The sequence below is a fragment of the Jaculus jaculus genome, chromosome 8, assembly GCF_020740685.1.
Source record: "Jaculus jaculus isolate mJacJac1 chromosome 8, mJacJac1.mat.Y.cur, whole genome shotgun sequence".
NCBI classification, from domain to species: Eukaryota; Metazoa; Chordata; class Mammalia; order Rodentia; family Dipodidae; genus Jaculus; species Jaculus jaculus.
The window spans coordinates 22,034,868-22,055,295 of NC_059109.1; the positions used below are offsets into that span (position 1 = coordinate 22,034,868).

The window sequence follows — 20,428 nt, forward strand, 5'->3', positions numbered from 1 at the left end:
TCTACATGTCAATGGAATCCAGTTTCTGAAACACAAAGAAATGCTTTAACCTCTAGGATGCAGACTGTAATACAGTATGAGAAACACTTGAGCTCCTTGGAAATGTTGGTCACTGGGTGAAGGCACTATAAGTACAGTGATAATTAATAGAAAACACCTGCCTTCAGAAAGCTGTGAAGCCTAGAGGATGACTTAACTGAAGTGTGCATTCTAGTTAAAGAATAAAAGCAGCATAATACATGATGGTCATGTACAGCTGATTTGATTCTAAATATCAAATCAGAAAATGTGACATGCTTTAAACTATTACAAGAGTTAGTGAGGCTTTTATTAAAAACAGCTTCATTAAATATGTCATTCTAGAGGATTACTTTTTAAAATATATTTTATATCCTCCCACACTGACATTCAAATGTCTTCAGAATGCTGTCTTCCACAAAGCTATGAATGATAAATCACGATCACAACAGACTATCTTAAAATTATATTTTATTTTACCTTATAATAACCAAAATCCAATATTTATTTTCTCATAAATTCTGGTCAACCTGTTTCTCTCAATAGACAAAACAAATAGCTCACTCTTTGCTTTGAAAATTTGCTGATTGGATTTTCAGTGTTAGAATAATCATCCCACTCACATCATTAGCTACTTGAGGTGACTCCAGTCCACATCTTTGAATCTACTCCTTCATTCACATACAGCGTCAAAATCTGAGCACCTGTTATATGTCAGCAACTCTACTTATATGAACATGCCACAGCTAATAATCCTACTCTCAGCCACATATTCTATACTGTAAAAGAGAATGCTGGGTGGGAAAAGTTAAGAAAATATGTTCACGGATGACAAACACCAGAGCTGGGCTGGGATGATGAACCGGATTAGGTATCACTTGTGCTAACTTGAAAGACACAGTAAACATTAAGTGAACAAGCAATTGTCTGATCAAAACAGAAGCAAAAACAAAGTGACCAAGACGTGAAGCAGTGGTGAGAAATAACTCACTACCATAGATAACATAAATGAACTGGATTTGAAAGATACCTACAGAATGTCCAACCTTACAGACAGCAACCACAAATTCTCCTCAGTGGCTCATGGAACCTTATCCAAAACTGAAAAGTAATATAATTCCTTGTATCCTAAAAGACTGCAATGGAATGGAAGTAGAAATCAACAGCAAAAGACTTCAGAAACTACACACATATTTGCTAATTTAACTATATACTTTTGAATGAACAGTGGGACACTGGATAAGTCAGTATATATATTTAAAAGTTACTAAAAACAAAAGCTAACACAATCTACCAGGTGCTCTTAAATAAAGCTAATATAGTCCTAAGAAGAAAAACATTAAAACTAAAATAAAAAGAAGCCAGGAAGATGGCTCAGCACTTAAAAAAGTACTTACAAAGCCTGTTGACCTGGGCTCAATTCTCCAGTCTCTAGTACCAATGTAAAGCCAAATGTACAAAATGGTCCATGTACCTGGATTTCATGTGCAGTGCCAGTAGGGCCAGGCATGCCCATATTCTCATTCATTCTCTCTATTTGTCTGTGTGTGTGTGTGTGTGTGTCTGCCTCTCTTCTTTCTCTCTTTAGTTCTCTCTCTCCTTGCAAATAAATAAATAAAAATACTAACATATTAGAGAGATCTCATATAAGTAACCTGATGGGGCATCTTAAAACTGTAGAAAAAAATAAGAAGCCAATGCCAAACCCAGTAGATGACAAGAAATCATTCAGATAAGGTCAGAAATTAATTAAATACAGACTGAAATAACATCAAACACAAAATGGTTCTTTGAACAAGTTAACAATATTAACAAACTCCTAGCTAACAGAAAGAGAGAAAGCCCAAATTAATAAAATTAGAGACAAGAGGGCAGTTATTACAGTAGACTCCAGTGAAATCCAAAAGGTTATTAGGAAATACTTTGAAAATATATTCTTCCCCCCAAACTGGAAAACACTGGAGAAATGGCTTTATTTAAAATGGCATGTGACTTACAGAAACTAAAACCAGAATATATAAATTATTTAAATGGACCCATTACAAACAATGAGATTAATGCCAGAAGTAAGTCTCCCTACAAAGAAAATCCTAGGACCAGATAGATTCCCTGCTAAATTTTATCAGACATTTAAGGAATATTTAATATTAATACTTGTCAAACCATTCCATAAAATAAGAAGTGGAACAACACTACCACATTAATTCTATGAAACCAGTTCTTCCTACCAAAACTGGGTAAAGACAGAACAATAACGAACAACAATAAAATAAAACTATAGACCAATTTCCATGATGAGCACAGATTAAAAAAATAATTCTTAACAGAATACTTGAAAACTAAATTCAAGAATATTTTAATATTATATACCTCAGGGCTGGAGAGATGGCTTAGTGGTTAAGCACTTGCCTTTGAAGTGTGAGGACCTTGGTTTGAGGCTCAGTTCCACAGAACCCATGTAAGTCAGATGCACAAGGGGGAGGCGCATGTGTCTGGAGTTCATTTACAGTGGCTGGAGGCCCTGGCATACCCAGTCTTTCTCCGTCTGCCTCTTTCTCTCTGTGGCTATTGCTCTCAAATAAACACATAAAAATAAACACAAAAAAATTATATATTTCAACCAAGTGAGCTTTGTACCAGGAATGCAAGGCTGGTTCAACAGACACAAATTTATTTGTGCAAATAAAAATATAACATATAAAACAAAGTCTTCAAGGCAGAAATTACATCATCAAAAAACATCTTAGTAGATGCAGAGAAGACATTTGACAAAATTCACCATGCCTACCTTTTGTATTAGAGAAATTATGAGTAAATGGAACATATATCAACATAATAAAAGGTACATAGAACACTGACAGACAATCAATATGATACCAAATCAGGAAAATTAAAAGCATGTCCTCTAACATCTAAAGAAAGCAAGATGCTCACTCTCTACTTGTCTTTTTTAAAAGAAAGAATTTTAAAATTTTTTTCTGTGCGTATATGTGTGTGGGTGTGTGTCTGTTTGTCTGTCTTCATGTGCAAGTGCCAATACCTCTTGTCACTTCAAACAAACACCAGGTGCCTGTGGTCCTTTTTGTATGTAGCTTGCTGTCATGCTTTGTAAGCAAGTATTTTTAACCACTGATCTATCTTTCCAGACCCTTTGACTCTTATTCACTATAGTGACCAAAGTTTCACTTAGAGAAACAAGACAGGGAGAGATACAGAAGGGATAAAATTGGGAAAGGAAAAGGTCAAATATTTCTTATTTGCAGATGACATGATTTCTATATTTAAAGGACCCTGCCACGGGCTGGAGAGATTGCTTAGTGGTTAAGGCATTTGCCTGCAAAGCCAAAGGACCCAGGTTTGATTTCCGAGGACCCACGTGAGCCAGATGCACAAGGGGCATTTGGGTCTGGAGTTCATTTGCAGTGGTGACAGGCCCTGGCATGCCGATTCTCTCTCTGTATGCCTCTCTTCTCTCTCTCTGTCTGTGCTTGCAAATAAGTAAATAAAATAAAAGTTTTAAAAGACCCTGCCCCCCCCCGAAAAATCTTTTAGGTTTAATAAAACCTTTCAGTAAAGTTACAGAATACAATATCTATTTCACATATATCTGTAACATACTTGTTGAAAAGAAATTAGGGATAATTTCACACCCCAGCAGCTCCCAAAAAGACAATGTACCTAGAAATAAGCCCAAACAAGGTAGTAAGGGATGTCTATAATAAAACGTCAAGATGCTGAAAAAGAAACTAAGGTGGCTGGAGAGATGCCTCAGTGGTTAAGGAACTTGCCTACAAAGCCTAATGACCCAGGTCTGATTTCCCAGTACCTATGTAAATCCAGATGCACAAAGTGCTACTTGCATCTCGTGTTTTTTGCAGTGGCTGGTGGCCATGGAACACTCATTCTCTCTGTCTGTCTCTCTTACATGTTTCTCTACATGCAAATAAATGAATAAAAATATTTTTTTAAACAAACTAAGGGTAACACTAGATAATGAAAAGACCACCCATGCACCTGGATTTATAGAGTTAATATTGTGGAAATGAGAATATTTCAAAAAAAAAAAAACTATATATTTGATGTAATTCCCATAAAAATTCCAATGACATTCTTCACAGAACTATAAAAGTCCATATGGAAATGCAAAAGGCCACAAATATCTAAGTCAATACTAAACAATAAGAACATGTCTAGATGTATCAAAATCCAATGTCCCTAATTATACTACAGAGCTATAATGATGAGAACAGAAATATAGATGGTGAAACATAATAGTATAATCCAAAATAAACCTACACAGCTAGTTCCACCAATTTTTTAACAAAGGAACCAAAAACTGGGTAAAAATTGATTATTCAATGTATGGTATTGGCAAAATTGGATATCCACTTGTAGAATAAAATTAGATTCACAGTTCTCACCTTGTACAAAAAAAAAAAATCAATGAAAACTTTATCAAACACCTTAATTTAAAACGAGAAATGATGAAACTGCTGGAGGAAAACATAAAGAACGAACAGGAATACACAAGAATTATTTGAACAGAATTCCAGCAGCACTGGAAATAGACCCAGGAATTAAGAAATGGAACTAGATGAAATCACAAAGTTTCTTCTCAGTAAAGGAAATGTCAACAGAGTGAGCAGACAGTCTATAGACTAAGAGGAAATCTTTGTCAGCTACTCTTTAGACATGCAGTTAATATCTAGAGCATATAAAAAACTTTAAAATTAAACAGCAAAAAACAAAACTGCCAATCAAATTTGGCTAATTTAATTAACAGCTAGCTCTCAAAAGAAGGAATACAGTGGCCAATAAGTATTTATTTCAAATTTTCAACATCCTTAGCCATCAGCTAAATACAACTTAAAACTATTTTAAGATTTCTCCTAGCACCAGTCAAAATGGCTATCATCAACAAAAGTGACAACAAGGCTGGCGAAATGGCTCAGCAGTTAAGTCACTTGTCTGCAATGCCTATGTACTTGGGCTCAATTCCCCAGTACCCATGTAAAGCCAGATGCACAAAGTAGCACAAGCAACTGGAGTTTGTTTGCAGTGGCTGGAGGCCCTGATGCATTCATTTTCCCTTCATCTCCCTCTCTCTATCTCTCTCTCTCTCTGTCAAGTATATATATTTCTTAAGTGACAGAACTGGAGAAATGGCTTAGTGGTTAAGGTGCTTGCCTGTGAAGCATAAGGACTCATGTTCAACTCTCCAGATCCCATGTAAGCCAGATGCACAAAAATGAGGCAAGCACATGGTCACACATTCCCACTAGGTGGCACAAGTGTCTGATGTTCTATTTCAGTGGCTGAGGCCCAATTCTCTCTATGTGTCCCTCTGTCTCTCTCTCTCTAAACTTAAAAAAAAAAAAAGTTTTTAAAAAGTAACAACAAATGCTATCAAGGATATTAGAAAAGAACATGTATTTATTGCTGGTGAGAAAGTGAAATTGAACAACCATTTTCAGATTTATCAAAATTAAAAATATTACTATAATATAACCTAGCTGTCCTACCCCTAAAACATGTAGAAGGCCAAAAGACTTTATTGTATGCCCTAGTGCAGAGATACTTTCACATCCATATTTACTTTGGCATTGTCCATTATAGGGAAAAGAATCAGCCCAGATGTCCATTAATACATGAGTGAATAATGGAAATGTGGTGCCTAGATATATAGAGAGTAAAATTTTATTCTGCTCTAAAGAAAATAGAAATCATAAAACGTGCAGAAAAATGAATGAAGCCAGAAAGTATTTTATAAAGCAAGGTAATTCAGATCTAGAAAAACAAAAATAACATGTTCTTTCCCTTATGAAGATCCTAATAACTAATGTTTACATGTATGTATATAAGTGAAAGTGACTATGGAGATAGGCTATAATAATAGACAGACAATCATAAAAGGCATAATTGACACGAAAGCCCCAAAGAGGCTATCAGGGTGTGTTCAAGGTGCTGCCAGGTGGATGAGGAAGAAGAACAGAAAAAGAGAATTAACATAAACAAATTTTATTTGAAAATGGTATAAAATGAAACCTAATATTCTGCAATGATAATTTAAAATGTTTTAATAAAAATACAAAAAGACTGTAGAAGGAAGGGATGCACAAAGAACTAGATGACCAGGATGGAACTCTACCCTTGACTCTGGAAAAGGGTACTCCATGATAGAGATGCATCCTATCAAGACACAGAAAGCACTCTGTCCAGATAAGCCAAGAGGCTGGCCACAATAAGTCTCAAGTGCATACAAGCATCCACATAAAGTTACCTAACAGGTGACACAATATACAAATTCAGGATTTGGCAGAATTTTGTTGTTATTGTTTTTATTTATTTATTTTATTTTATTTTTATTTATTTATTTGAGAGTGACAGACACAGAGAGAAAGACAGATAGAGAGAGAGAGAGAGAATGGGCACGCCAGGGCTTCCAGCCTCTGCAAACGAACTCCAGACGCGTGCGCCCCCTTGTGCATCTGGCTAACATGGGACCTGGGGAACCGAGCTTCAAACCGGGGTCCTTAGGCTTCACAGGCAAGCGCTTAACTGCTAACCCATCTCTGCAGCCCTGTTTTTATTTTTTATTTTATTTTTTTTTTAAGGTAGGGTCTTGCTCTAGCCCAGGTTCACCTGGAATTCACTATGTAGTCTCAGGCTGGCTTCAAATTCACAGCAATCCTCCTACTTCAGCCTCCAGAATGCTGGCATTAATGGTGTGTGCCACCATCCCAGCTGAAGTCACAAGTAGCATATAAAATGACCTTCAGCAATATAGTAGCCATCACTTATGTGTCTATTATTTTTTCAAAGTGCACATGTCACATGTTTTCACTAAACCATATGATCACATGTCATGTGTTTTAATTGTACCATATTATCAGGTAAGCCATCTGCTTCTTATGGTCCAGGATTGGGTTGGTTTGGATTTCTGTGTGCAGGACTCCCAGAAGCTCTCACTATGCCGTCTTTACAGAACACAGGGTTTGGCCACTGGACAGATGATCAATTTTAGCTGTATTCAGGAGTGACTGATACAACTAAGGCTGTTGGAGTTCCAAATGCCATGGAATCCCTTTCTAATACCTGTGTCTGGAACAAGTCTCAGACAAAGGTGTCTTTTGTCAGATAAAAATTAAATTTTTACCTCAGGTCACCACATTTCATAGCTCCTATTTGGCTTAGAGTACATAAACATCTATAAATTAAAGAAGATATATTGATTCTCTTTATAAGAAGATTATACTGTATTTTATTTTTAATTATACTTTTATGAAAATTGTCATGGTGTTTATGTAAATCAGAGCAGAAGTTATTTATAAGTTTTGCTTTTAAAAAAATATTTATTTGCAAGCAGAGAGAAAGAGAGAGAAGAGAGACAGAGAGAGAATGGGCACGCCAGGGCCTCCAGCCACTGCAAATGAACTCCACATGCCCCTTGTGCATCTGGCTCATGTGTGTCCTGTGGAATCGAACCTAGGTCCTTTGGCTTTGCAGGCAAACACCTTAACCACTAACCCATTTTTCCAGTCCCCTTAAATTTTGCTTTTACCCAACTTTTAATATTCAATTTAGGAGACTGCTTATTTCAATATCTCTCTTTTCAAATACCAAGATGTAAGATATATAATTCTTTTTTTACAGAAAAGAAGGGCTAGGAAAGAAGACTTAAGCTTCAATATATTGCAATACAGAGAAAACCAAGGAAGAAAATTCTGCTAAGCTGTGTGGAATATGAAAGGAAAATTTATTTGGTTACTTTATTATTGTATTCACCTGTTTCTATGCAAACATTACATAATCTTTTTGACCTCAATAGACCTCTAAATAGGGAACATATACCACTCTATAATAAAAATCACCTTATACACTGACATTTATAATATATAAATATGCGCACATATGTATATATATACACATGTATTGTAGATACTTAAAATATTTTTTTCTAAAATGTAAGCTGTAAAATTGGAAACAAAATAGCTACCCACACTTTTAAAGAGTTTATTTCATTTGCCTAAAATTGTGTTTAAATGATACTAGCAATGTGAAACACAATGATTTTTGTGCCAATAATTTTTAAATAATTGGATATTGTTCATATCAAGATTATTATGTAATATCAATGAATAATATGTCAAATAGAGAAATATAAATTTAAAGAAATCAAAGAGGTTATTAAAATCTAGCTAAGAGTTTATGGCAGTATAGATAGTTTAAGTAGCTTTCAATTCATATGTCTCTTCTCTATGTGAACATAGCATCATCCAAATAGTAGTTAGTTAATTTAACAATGAAAAATACACTAAATAATATGTAAATCATTAACAAAGTATTATCTTTTATATTCCCTAAGGATGTCAGTTTCATTTATTATGCTTCTTTAAAGTTGCTAATAGTCTAATTTAATGCATCAATAACTTAACAATGGCATGATTTTTTTCCTATAACACTACTGTATCTTACTAATTTCAAAGAATTTATCAAAATATTACTACTAAAATCTATTTAAATGACTTTACACATTAAGGATATGTTCTCTAAACTAGTAGGTTGAAATTTTTCAAGGTACAAAAGAGTATGTTCATAAAAAGAGACCTGTATCCAATTGTAATTCATTAACCATTATTACTTAGAAAATGTTTGAAAAGCTTAAATTCAGCTGTTCTACAAAATGTAGAACCCAATCAAACTCCATGAAATATAACACCTCATTCTTAGCCATAGCATTCCTATTTGCCAAACAGTGGTTCTCAACATTTTATATCTAAAACTAGCTTACGAAACTTTTTGATCTTATATATTTAAAGGTTTTAATAGCTTAATTTTCATTAATTTAAATGAATAAAGTGGGGCAGAAGAAATAAGACTGATAAGGAGGAAAAAACAATGTAATGGGTCATTTGGATTGATACTTAATATTGAGACTAAGAAATAATGTCCAAATTATAGCAAGAAATTTACCTAAGATACAGACAAATCAATGTGTAAGTCACTCCTGTTTTCAGCAGTCTAGTTTTCCTTCAAATAAAGTTCATATGTGTTGGAAGTTTTCACAAGGTAGTAACTGAATTAGGAAGATCTCAAGCCAATATTGCAGTACATGACCCTGTTGCTATTTACAGAAAATTGACCTACATCAGAACAAATGTACATAAACCTAATACAAGAGTGTAAGAATATAGCAAGCAGAAAAACTGTGGTACTTAGTATACAAATTCAAAAATCTGAAACACATCTATTACACCAGCCAACAATAAGTCCACATGATAGAGAACCCGCTACACAGGAAGCCCATGCTCCACTAACTCTGAGAATAGGTAATATTTCAAACCCGGTGACATTACAGTTAGTCTTTTCTGTTTTCTAGCAAAATATGAGGAAATTATTCTAAGCTAAATGAGAAAAGTCTCATTTTTGAATTAGGGTTGTCTTTTTACTATTTCAATTTTATAATTTAGTCCCATTATTTTTTTTGTGCTATAAACATTTATGAGTTGTTTAATGAGAAATAAAGGAAAATATAAAGAAGGGAAAGAATAGTCTGGGGAGATGGCTCAGTTAGTCAGTAAAGTGCTTGTCATGCAAGCATGAAGATTTGAGTTTGGATCCTTAACCCTCACATAAAAGCTAAGTGTGGTGTCACATGCATATAACAACAGTGCAAGGAAGAGGAGGTTCCTCAGGCTTGATGGATTGCTAGTCAAGCTGTATTTGTGAGCTCTAAGTCCAGGGAGAGAGCTTTTCTCCAAAAGTAAGGGTGAGGAATGATTTTGGAAGAACTAATGGTGCCCTTTGGCCATACACACATATACCCGCCCCCCACCCTGCCCTCGCCTGACACACATCCCATATATAAAAGGAAGGAAAGAGGCTTCTGGTCAAGATGTTGTCCACCTAACCATGCTTCAGCTTCTGGGATGCGAGTGGGACCTGAAGAGATAAATGACCCATGGCACTTCAGCCAAGTCCAAGCTGAAACCACAGAGGAATTGGGGAGATGAACAAGAGTGCTGCTTTCATGGTGAACCTAATAATCAGCACAAGGGTGAAGGAGATAGACACTGAGTACAGTCAACACCTACAAAAGCAGAGATCCAGAGGCTCCTAAGAGGTCATCACTGAAGTAGACTTAAAATACACCCAACATGGCTCAGAGAATTTTGCAGAAGGGGGGGTAGAAAGGTTGTTAGAGCCACAAGTTGGGACATTATTCCCAGCTAACCTGCATCCCCAATGAAGAGGGCCCCTTCAGAAAAGGGGCAGGGATGAAGGAAAGGATGGTACCAAAATGTGTTGTTTCCACACCAAGTATGTCCATAACTAATAAAAATAAATTTTTAAAAAAATTATAAAAGTGTACTGCTAATGTACTGTGTACTTTTCTCCCATCAGTCTTGATAACATGAAATGTATCTGATGCATTCTTCAAATTGTTTAATGGAAACCTCCTATGGATTGCTGAATAGAGCAAATGTCTTTGAGACTGTTAAAAATGTTGCAGTTGAATGCTCAAAGAATATTCACAGATACAGTGAGATGATTAAGAGATAGAAGAATATAACTCTTTGGAAAAAAGCATAGGCCTTACATGAACTTGTTTTTAATATACCTTAATGTTATCAAAGAATGTGGATAACTTGAAGAATGATAACTGGAGGTAGGACTGTGTGGACCGTGAAAGGTCCCTGTTGTTTACATAAGAACAAAGGGATTCCACTGAGAAACTGACACAGTTGTAAATAAATTTGTTGTTAGGGCTGGAGAGATTGCTTAGTGGTTAAGGTGCTTGCCTGCAAAGCCTAAGGACCCAGGTTCAATTCCCCAGGACCCACGTAAGCCAGATGCACAGATGGCACATGCGTCTGGAGTTTGTTTGCAGTGACTGGAGGTCCTGGCACAAACATTCACTCTTTTCCTGTCTGCCTCCCCCCCCCCCCCGACTCTCTCTAAATAAGTACATAAAAATAAAATGTTTAAGGCCGGGCATGTGTTGCACGCCTTTAATCCCAGCACTCGGGAGGCAGAGGTAGGAAGATTACCATTAGTTCGATGCCACCTGAGACCACATAGTGAATTCCTGGTCAGCCTGGGCTAGAGTGAAAACTACCTCCAAAAACCAAAATAAATAAATTTGTCATTACAACGATATGTCTTAATGCATTTGTAATTTAATGCATTGCAAATCATAAAGATTTGGGTATTTATAAAACCTCTCATGAAATGAAAAAAAAAAAAAGAAAGAAAAGAAAAGAAAGAATAACTTCAGTTCACACTCTAACTTTTTATTCCTTGCCAAATTCTCACCTAGGTGTAGCTGTAATCTTGCCCCCACTGCCCTGCTCTCATAAGACTGTGGATAGGATCTGCTCCGGTGAGACTTCATCTCTAAAAATCCCCTACTGTTTTCAGTAATCAAGGATAAAGATGACCTGGTGTTCATTTAAATTTTTAAGTTATAAAATAACCCTGGGGATATAGCTTGGGTACAGCTTGCCTAGCTTGCTCATGGCCCTGGTTTCACGCTCACCCACAGAAACAAAGCATTAGAGTAAAACAAAAATAAAATGTGTTTTCCTAGGGTACTATAACTGATGAGTTTAAATACTTTACTATGTTAAAGTCTCATGAGTCAGAAGGGCAAGTGTTACAAGTTCCACTGTCCAAACTAAGAAAATGATGCCTGGATGGGTTAACTTGCCAATGTTCATACCTAAAGAAATTGATAGTATTGACCAAACTTTAGTCCAAAATTCCATCCAACTTCCCAGGGCTCACCTCCTTTACTAACACTGAAAAGTTTATGAATGGAAAGAAAACAAGCTAGCAAGAGGATGTAGGAAGAGAACACTATCTTTATTCTATCCAAACAGCCAAAGGCCTGACTTATCTTATTAGCTGAAATTTAAGCACCTGGTCTTATTGATGAACTAAATGATACTTGGTTAGAAATATCATGCCTATATATAAAATTCAGAACAATGATATTGAGAAGAGATAGCACTGTGGTTGAGTAGAATAGTTGGAAAACGCTATTGAATTGGGAAGATATATGAGGAAAAGAGCAAGTAGGTCAGAAAATCCACAGGGCACATATGGGGCTAGAGAGTTACATGTGGCCATAAGCAGAGAGTTCAGACAAGATTACTCAGACAAGCATGGCAAATACCACCAGCCACAAGAAATCCCCTGTTCCTTTCAGTTCTCCTCTCTGAACTCTTAGATCAAAGGCCATAAGCAAGGGACCATGAAAATATAGATACTTTACCAATTTCAGAAAACCAATAAATACTGAGAAGACTGTATTGCTCTTCAAGAAAAGGGCATAGACACAATAGAATTTGTAGGCATCCAGTCAAATATTTGAAACAAAGAAATTAAGCAAAAAATGTTAGCTTCCTACCCCAACAGTTAAGGAAAGTTAGCCACAATACCCATACCTTGAGATTTTTATTTAAGACTTAAAAAAAAAAAAATACAGATCAGAATCAGTTTATAGAGGCTTGGGGTTCTATTAGTCAAGTTGTCATGTGTCTCAGGCAAGTTGCCTTCAACTCTGAGAATGAACACTAAAATATCCAAACTCACATTACATTATCAAATGTAAAAGTTGCTTAAAAACAGAATATAGTCTAAGAAGATAAATGGAATGCAACACAATGGAGCTGAGAGGCCATGGCAAGGAAACCTCATCCATGTGCTTAGTTAGAGATGTGGGAGGATAGGACAATTTCTGGAATTCACATTTGGTATCTTTCCAAGAGGCTCATAAGATTGGTTTCCACAAATCACTCTCCCTTTTGAAAAAGTGAAGAAATAACCTTCTGAAGATGTTGTGTTTCTATCATTAAAGTTGACTACAGTGCAAGTATTTCACATTGGTTTGTATAATATACTCCTAATTTAGTAAAACAGTTATATAAATTGCGGTGCCTCTAACTATTTTTTAATTTAATTTATTAGTTTTCTTTTCAGCAAATACCATTGTTTAGGCTCATCTACGATATAACCCCTCCCACTGGACCCTCTTTGTTGATGTAAATGGGTCGTGCATTGTGGAGTTAGCCCACAGTTATTGGTACGATAAATGTCTCCACATATCATGACCCAACATGTGACTCTGACATTCTTTCCACCCCCTCTTCCGCAAAATTTCCCTGAGCCATGTTGGGTTCATTTTTGGTCTGCTTCAGTGCTGAGGTGTTGGGGGCCTCTGAGGCTCTGGCTCTCTGATTTGCCAGGAGTTGATTTTTCTCTGTGTTGGTCTCCTTCCCCTTTGTGCTGGTATCTGGTTAGCCTCTAACTTTTTTGGTTAAGAAAGGACACATACAAATTTAAAGAATGTCCACACAGGGTGAGAAAAATATGGTTTTATTTCATTCTCATTGATAACTCCTCATTGTATTTCCTATTTAAGCATCCCATCTACCTTTCCTCCATAAGAATTTGGAGACTGAATATTGAACATGCACATTTTTTAAGACAGAATTTTGTTAGAAGTGGAAAGATCCAATATAATTCACAATTGAATTTCCCTAAGTTGAACTACATTCACTAAAGATGTGAGGCAGCCAGACACCATGTACGTTTTTGCCTCCTATTTTCTGCCTGATATAGCACCTTGGAACAATTGATACCTATCCACTCATGTATTAACCTCTTTCTGTCTTGACTACTTGCCCTCTCCCTAATTCTTTGCATCCATTCCTGTCTAAACAATATAATGCCTGGGAAAACACAAATATTTTGTCAATAAAATGGTGAACCTATGTCATGGTGATTTATTTATTACCCCTCCCTAGATTACACAGTCTACTTTTCATTCTTTCCCAGACTGGGGAGTGACATTTCTCTAATACAGCCTTTTCAATAAATTTAAAGTTGTAATGCTTGACTTGTTTGGAGAGAAAAAGAGAGAGAAACGGAAGTGACAGGAATTCTCCCTTGTTGTAGAAGTTTCTGTGGATTAAATATTTGAAAAGTGAAGGCTATGTTCCATAGTGTGATGGTTTGAATTGTGTCCCCCAAAACTCATGTGTCTTGAATGCTTGATTCACAGCTTATGGAAATTTGGGAGGTGAACCCTTGCTGTATGAGGTGTGTTGTTGGGGCTGTAATTGGGGGTGTCATAACCAGCTCCCCTTTGCCAGAGTACTGCTCACACTCCTGCTGCTGTTTTGCTGTGCAAAGAAGTACTGTCCAGCCTCTGCTCATGTCATGTTTTCCCCTGCCGATAAGAATCTTCCCCTCAAGTCTGTAAGCCAAGATAAAAAACTTCCATACCATCAGCAGCTTTTGCTCGGGTAGCTCGTCCCAGCAACAAGAAAGTAACTACAACTGAAAACTGGTACCAGTGGACTAGGGTCATTGCTACTAGAAATTCAACAGTGTGGCTTTTGACCTTTTGGAACTGATTTGTTCGAGGAATGTGGAAGGATTTGAAACCTTTGCCTAAAAGCTATTTTGCAGTGCTGTAAGCAAATCTTGGTGGACCATTCTTGTCATAGAGTGGAAAGACATAAAAGCAGCAATAGCTGTGGACTGTAAAGTTTCACTTATGAAAGGGGGGGGGGGGGATTGTCCAGACTAGGCTAGAGGCAGCTTGTGTGAGAAGCTAGCTGCATTCTGCCCATGTCCTGAGAACTGGTGCAGGGTAGAGTTTAGAAGAAATGGACTGGTGTAAGTGGATGGGCTTGGCACAGAAAGAAATGAAAGTTTGGGCTGGAGACAGCCTATGTTCAGCTGCAATTTTGGGGAGATGGCCACCATTGAGATTGATCCAGCAATTCTGCTTTGAGACAGCATAAAGAATTCTGACTGTTTTGAAAGTAGGGGTGCTGAATGCTGAAGCAGTGTCTTACCCTTCATAGTCAGCTTTATTCCCCCCAGGTTAATAAATTTGGTAGCCTACCTGGCAAAATAAGAGGATAACAAATGCAGGAAAGAAAGGATCATTTGATTTCTAACACTTTTTGTATTTTTGGAAATGGCCACTGGGCAATGTGAGTCAGGACAGTTGAGAGTCCTTGTGTGGACACCTGATGGAGCCATGACAATAAACTGTAGATTGCAGTAGAGATCATATGGCATTTTCAGATGCCTGGACTGTTGGCCAGCTGCCAAGGACAGCTGCTGGCTTGGGATGGAGTTTTCCCCAGGCTTTGAACAGAAGCCCTGATTTACCCACTGGTTACAAAAGTCAGATTTGGAGCTACAAGATTTGATGTTTTCTCTGTCGTTTGTTTTAGATCTTGCATTATTTCAATCTTTCCCTGCTTTGCCCATTGCCATTTTTGGCAGTATGAATGTTTACTCTGTGCCATTATGCATTTTTGGTTCTATAGTTAAGAGACCTTGGACTATGGAGATGTTTGAACACTGTTGGGATTGATAAGAACTGTGGAACTTTTAAAGTTGGACTGAAAGCATTACATGTTACATCATGCATGCTCATCAGTTTATGGGGGCCACAGGTGGAATGTGGAGGTTCTGAATTAGGTGTCCTTCATATATGCATGTGTTTTGAATGTTTGGTTCTCAGCTGATGGCAACTTGGGAGGTGAAGCTTGAACATAAAAGGTGTGTTTGGGGCTGAAGGCTTAAGGATGCCAGCTCCCCTTGGCTAGACATAGACTCATTTTCCTGCTGTTATTTTTTCCACCTGCTGTGGCAGAGGTGGTGTCCAGCCACTACCCATGCCATGCTTTTTCCTGCCATCATGACGCTTTCCTTCAAGACTATACATCAAAATTAAAAGAAAAAAAAAAAAAGCCTTTCCTCCCATTGGGTGCTTTTGACTAGGTGGAGCTTCATCTAGACAATGAGACAGTAACTACAACAGCATGGCAAGGGGCCACAGAAGAGAACAAATCCCAAAGTAACTCTTCCTCATACATCAATGGGTTACAGATGTATATGAAAAAAAAATGAAACCTCAGAAAATCCCAATGTACTTTTCCTGCCACATTTACACAGTGAGGGGAAGAACTAGAGCTAGAATATAAAACACCATGGCTCCAGAGTTGCTGTTCCTCTCTCTACACTATGACGCTTTACATCGCCTTTAAATGGGAGAGAATTCCTTTTCACTCCATCCGTAAAATGTTGTATGAACCAGTGGAAGGGAAGGGAAGTAAGTCCTAGCCCTGCTCCACTAAGACCAGCAGCTGATTTTCTGAGTCAGCTTAATCTTTTGCTAAACCACTTCTTGGCAAATGAAAAAAGACCAGAAATTCATCTATAGAAAAAAAAAAAATAGTAAATGAAGCAGAGGCTTCTTCTTGATAGAAAGACAATGTAGTGCTTAGATAGGCTGATATGTAGTGCAAAAGGTCTGGATTCAAATCTGGTTGGGCCAAGTTTTGGGGACAATTTCAGGCAATACTGTAACTTTCAGTATAGGGTGAGAATTTAAAGAATAAGCTTTTATTTCTAAAAAGATAATTTCTTATTTACATCACAGACAATGCAGTTTTCAGTCTATGTAATATATTGGCCCATGAAGTACAGTGATAGCTACTTGAAGGAATATATTCATTCAGGAAGTTAGGTTTCAAAAAGGTTTCCAAACACACACACATGCACTCCTACCAAAATTAGGAAAAAGTCCTCTAAATTATGGATAATTGCAACTAATTCTACATATATGGTAATTGGTTTACAAATTAGCACATTTTGAAAATAAATATTTTATGATGAAGTACTTTAAATTTCACATAACTTTTTAATAAAAATCTGGAAGTGAACGTGATTTTTTTCTACTTATACATATTTAATGGCATTGTAAAATCCAAAATCAGGTAGTAATTTACAACTGTACAGATACATTTTAATTGATGTTTGTAATATTTATTTGGCAGATTCACCCATTCATTTTCCATTTCCGTGAGGTTTTGTTGTTATAACCGTGGGGAGGCAGACAGTATGCACAGTAGGCAGCTCCTGGTAAGGTTTCTGTAGTGATAACAAAAGTGAATTTCAAGTCTAACTGCACTGTGACCAGAACTTTAGTTTTGTAGGGTCTTTTTTTGAAAGTAGTTTCTCAGATATGTCATATTATGCACCAAACATTACCACAAAACTCTTCCCTGATGTAGCAAATATTTCAAAGTCCTGTGTATCCTAGTTCTCAATCATTTCCCTTGCACAATTTAGAAAAGGTCACCAACTTTGGCCAAATATCCCATATATGTGTGTCATATGAATGACTCCCATGTTTCCCAGGTTTTAAGATAGATAGTAACCCACAGGGTGGTGGTGGGAGGGGAGTGTAGTAATGTATAATTAACTGCAGACAATGTGACATGCATGGAACGGCACACTGGGATTTCTAAACACTCTTCCACCCAACACTGCATGAAAGGCCCCAGTATTAACCGAGGAGGCTAATTGATAAAAGTGAATGCAGAAGTCCAGAATTATTTGGGGGCTGTTGTATAACAGCATTACATGCGGTGATATGGTGTGGATCCGTGCAATAAAGGGAGAATATTTGCAAGCCACTGGAGAGCAGTCACAGGAAATCCGAAAAGGACAGAGCTCTTAATTTCTCTGTGTCCACATCAGCCCATACAATCAACAAAGTCCCTAGGTGGCTAGCAGGGTTGGGATTCTATCCTGAAAAGGCATCCACTCCCACTTAGCATCCACCACTCTCCACCCCGCTGCCATCAGCCAATGAAGAAGCACGATAGCTACTACTTGCACCGTGCCTCCCTCTCCTATCCGGACTCTGTCGAGCAGCAGCCTGGATTTATCTCTAGCTGCTGGAGGCCTCCGTCCACCTGCTACATGCACCAAACACCAACAGGAGCAGCGGCAATTTTGCAAATCCTGAACAACAGAATAGGTGTCCAAGACAGGTGGCAGGGGCTGCACCATTGAGGACAGACGGACTGACAACCGGACAGACAGACAGCAGCACTATCAGACACCATCCATTACTTCCAGTCTCAGAAGAGGGGAAGCCTGCAGTACCAGAGACGTCATCCTTCCACTAGGGACAGGAAGCAGATTAACCAGGGCTTTGCCTCCCTCAAGCTGGCAGGCTTAAAGTATTTTTTTTTTTTTTTTTGGATGAGAAGGAGCAGGGAATTCAGAAACCTGCTGCTCTTAAGAGAACCAAGCGGGCTCTGGCCTGAGTTAACCGATTTTCCTTTGAGTCTATCATGAGAGGTCAGGTACGACAAGATTTCTACTATTTTGCTGTGGCCTGACACCCACAGCTGTCCTTCAATCTCACCCTCCCCACTCTAGGTGGCAGTTGCACTAGTTGAGGACTCTCCTCAGTCTGAATGTTGCTCCTTCTGCTCCTCTGCTGTGAAGCCCTGCTGCACTGAGGAGCAGAAACCTTCCCAGGCAGGATCTTTGCTTCAGAGGGCAATTCTAGCAGAGCAGCAAAGGCCATACTGGGTGTGCTCTGTGCCCTGGTCACCCCACTGCTCCTTGCCTGCACTTCTCTGCAATTAGCTAACTCCAGGTGCAACAGGTTTCCTTGGACTCTTCATGCCAAGTGCCTTCCCCAAATGCCCCTTCCAGCTAAGCAGGAGATATCAAGGGAAGAACCCCAGTCAGGGTCTTCTATACCCCCCTATTCCAGTGCAGCAAACTTTCCTGAATACATGAAGTCTTCCCAAGGGAAAGCAGGCAAGGGGGAAGGCAGAGCTCAGCTTGCAGTCAGTGCCTTGACAGCGGGTCTGAGGCAGACAGCACAGTGCCACACTTCTGCACTACTAGCCAAGAAAAATGGGGATCCAAGCAGAGATCCCCTGAAGGGTTGATGAGTTTTAAAGAGGGGATGATGTGTGCAAACATCCACTTCCTTACTGACTTGCTTCCTTCAGGAATTGAAAAGGCTCCAGAGGTCTCTTGGAAACCAGTAAAGAGGAACCTCTATTTTGTTCAGGCCAGAGTCCCCAGGAGCTTCTCCCATCATCAAAAACTTTGTGTGGCCAAGGGCATTATATGTAGTAAGAAAATGTGTCTTCTCACAGACATTATGGTCAGAACATTATGAATAAAAGGCTAAAAGAGAAGCTCAAGAGACAGGTTACCAAAGATGGCAACTGCCCAAAAGGAAAAGAAAAAAAGACAGAGAGACCAACCTTATACTGAAAGATGAATGAGTACCAAATTGAACACTAAAAATAAGCAATTTTATTATATAAATACCAGCACCTTTCTGGGGAAACTCAAGACCTGCTAAAGAACTCCAAAAGAGAAGAGCAGTTGCCTCCATACCTCTCATTCAACCACCGTCTTCTCCTCATGCCCTGGCCCCTAACGTTCCAGTCAGGGTCCTTCATTTGGGTGGGATCAACACCCCTCTCAGCTCTATATATCCCACCACCAGGGGGTGGCCCTCGTCCACTCAATCCTCCTGGGTACCCCAGTATCAAGTCATCTTCCTGGGCTCTTGGATTCTGGGCTCTGTGACACCCTCTCCTTCCTCCAGACCCTCTAACCTCAAGCCCAGGGCCTCTGGCCCCAAGACAGGCACCACCTCCGCCCTCAGCCCGGCATCCTCGCCCGCCCCTCCCCCACTCCCAGGACTGGGTGAGTGGAGTGGTGAATGGACCCGGGTGGAGGCACGGGGGAGGGATGGATGGCGCGGCGGGGGGTGGAGTGGAAAGGGGGGGGTGGTTGTGTGTGGTTGGTGGGGGGGAGAGGTTGGCTTACTTGAGCATGGCTTCTTCTTTTTCCTCCTCTTCCTTCTGCCGGTCCATCACTGCCATGATAATGTTCCTCTCCTCCTCGGTCAGGTGGCTCAGGTCGGGCAGCTCTTGCATGGGGGGAGGCCCCGTGGGTGGGCGAGGACCGCGGGGCCCCACGGCGGACGAGGACATCTTCTTGGCCTGCCGGGGCTTGGGGGTTGAGGGGGTCGGGGGTGCTGGGCCCCCCTCCCGCCTGGCTGTCTTCTCTCACCTTTCGGATTCACGCCCAGCAGCTGCGCCCCAGCTTGTCCCCCCTCACAGCGGAGCCCTGCTGGCGGCGGCGGCGGCGGCGGCGGCAGGAGGAGGAGGAGGAGGAGGAGGAGGAGCCGCGGCAGCCCGGAGAGCGAGGACCCAGTCTCTCATGGTTGTTTTGCATCCACCCAAGCCCGGATGCTGCCTTTGTTTGGGTCACCCTAGCGAGGCTCGGGGGGCCGCCCGGCCGCCTCCCGCAGCCCAGCCTCGGCCGGCGGGGGCGGAGCGGCGGAGCAGGCGCGGCGGCGGCGGCGGCGAGGTGGAGAGCTCGCGCCGGGCTCCGCGATCCGAGCGGCCGGCGTCGCGGGCTGGGCTGGGCTGGGCTGGCGGGGCGGAGGCGGGGCCGGGGCCGGGGCGGCCACCCGACGCGGCTCGCAGGCTCGGCTGCCTCCAGTTTGGGGCTGCGAGGAGGGAAGGAGGTAGAGTTTGGGTGTCAC

At 39.7% G+C, this 20,428-nt stretch overlaps 1 protein-coding gene across 39 annotated transcripts in view; it reads right to left on the minus strand.

The window, feature by feature from the left end:
• The window catches only part of Rims1 (regulating synaptic membrane exocytosis 1), a 486,577-nt gene extending 466,380 nt beyond the window's left edge, over positions 1 to 20,197 (minus strand). For all 39 annotated transcript variants that reach the window (XM_045157130.1, XM_045157129.1, XM_045157099.1 and 36 more), the window contains exon 1: positions 19,705 to 20,197. In XM_045157130.1, the coding sequence (XP_045013065.1) occupies positions 19,705 to 19,871 (167 nt within the window). In that variant the 5' untranslated portion in view covers positions 19,872 to 20,197. The remainder of the gene's footprint in view (positions 1 to 19,704) is intronic.
• Positions 20,198 to 20,428: the final 231 nt, after the last annotated feature.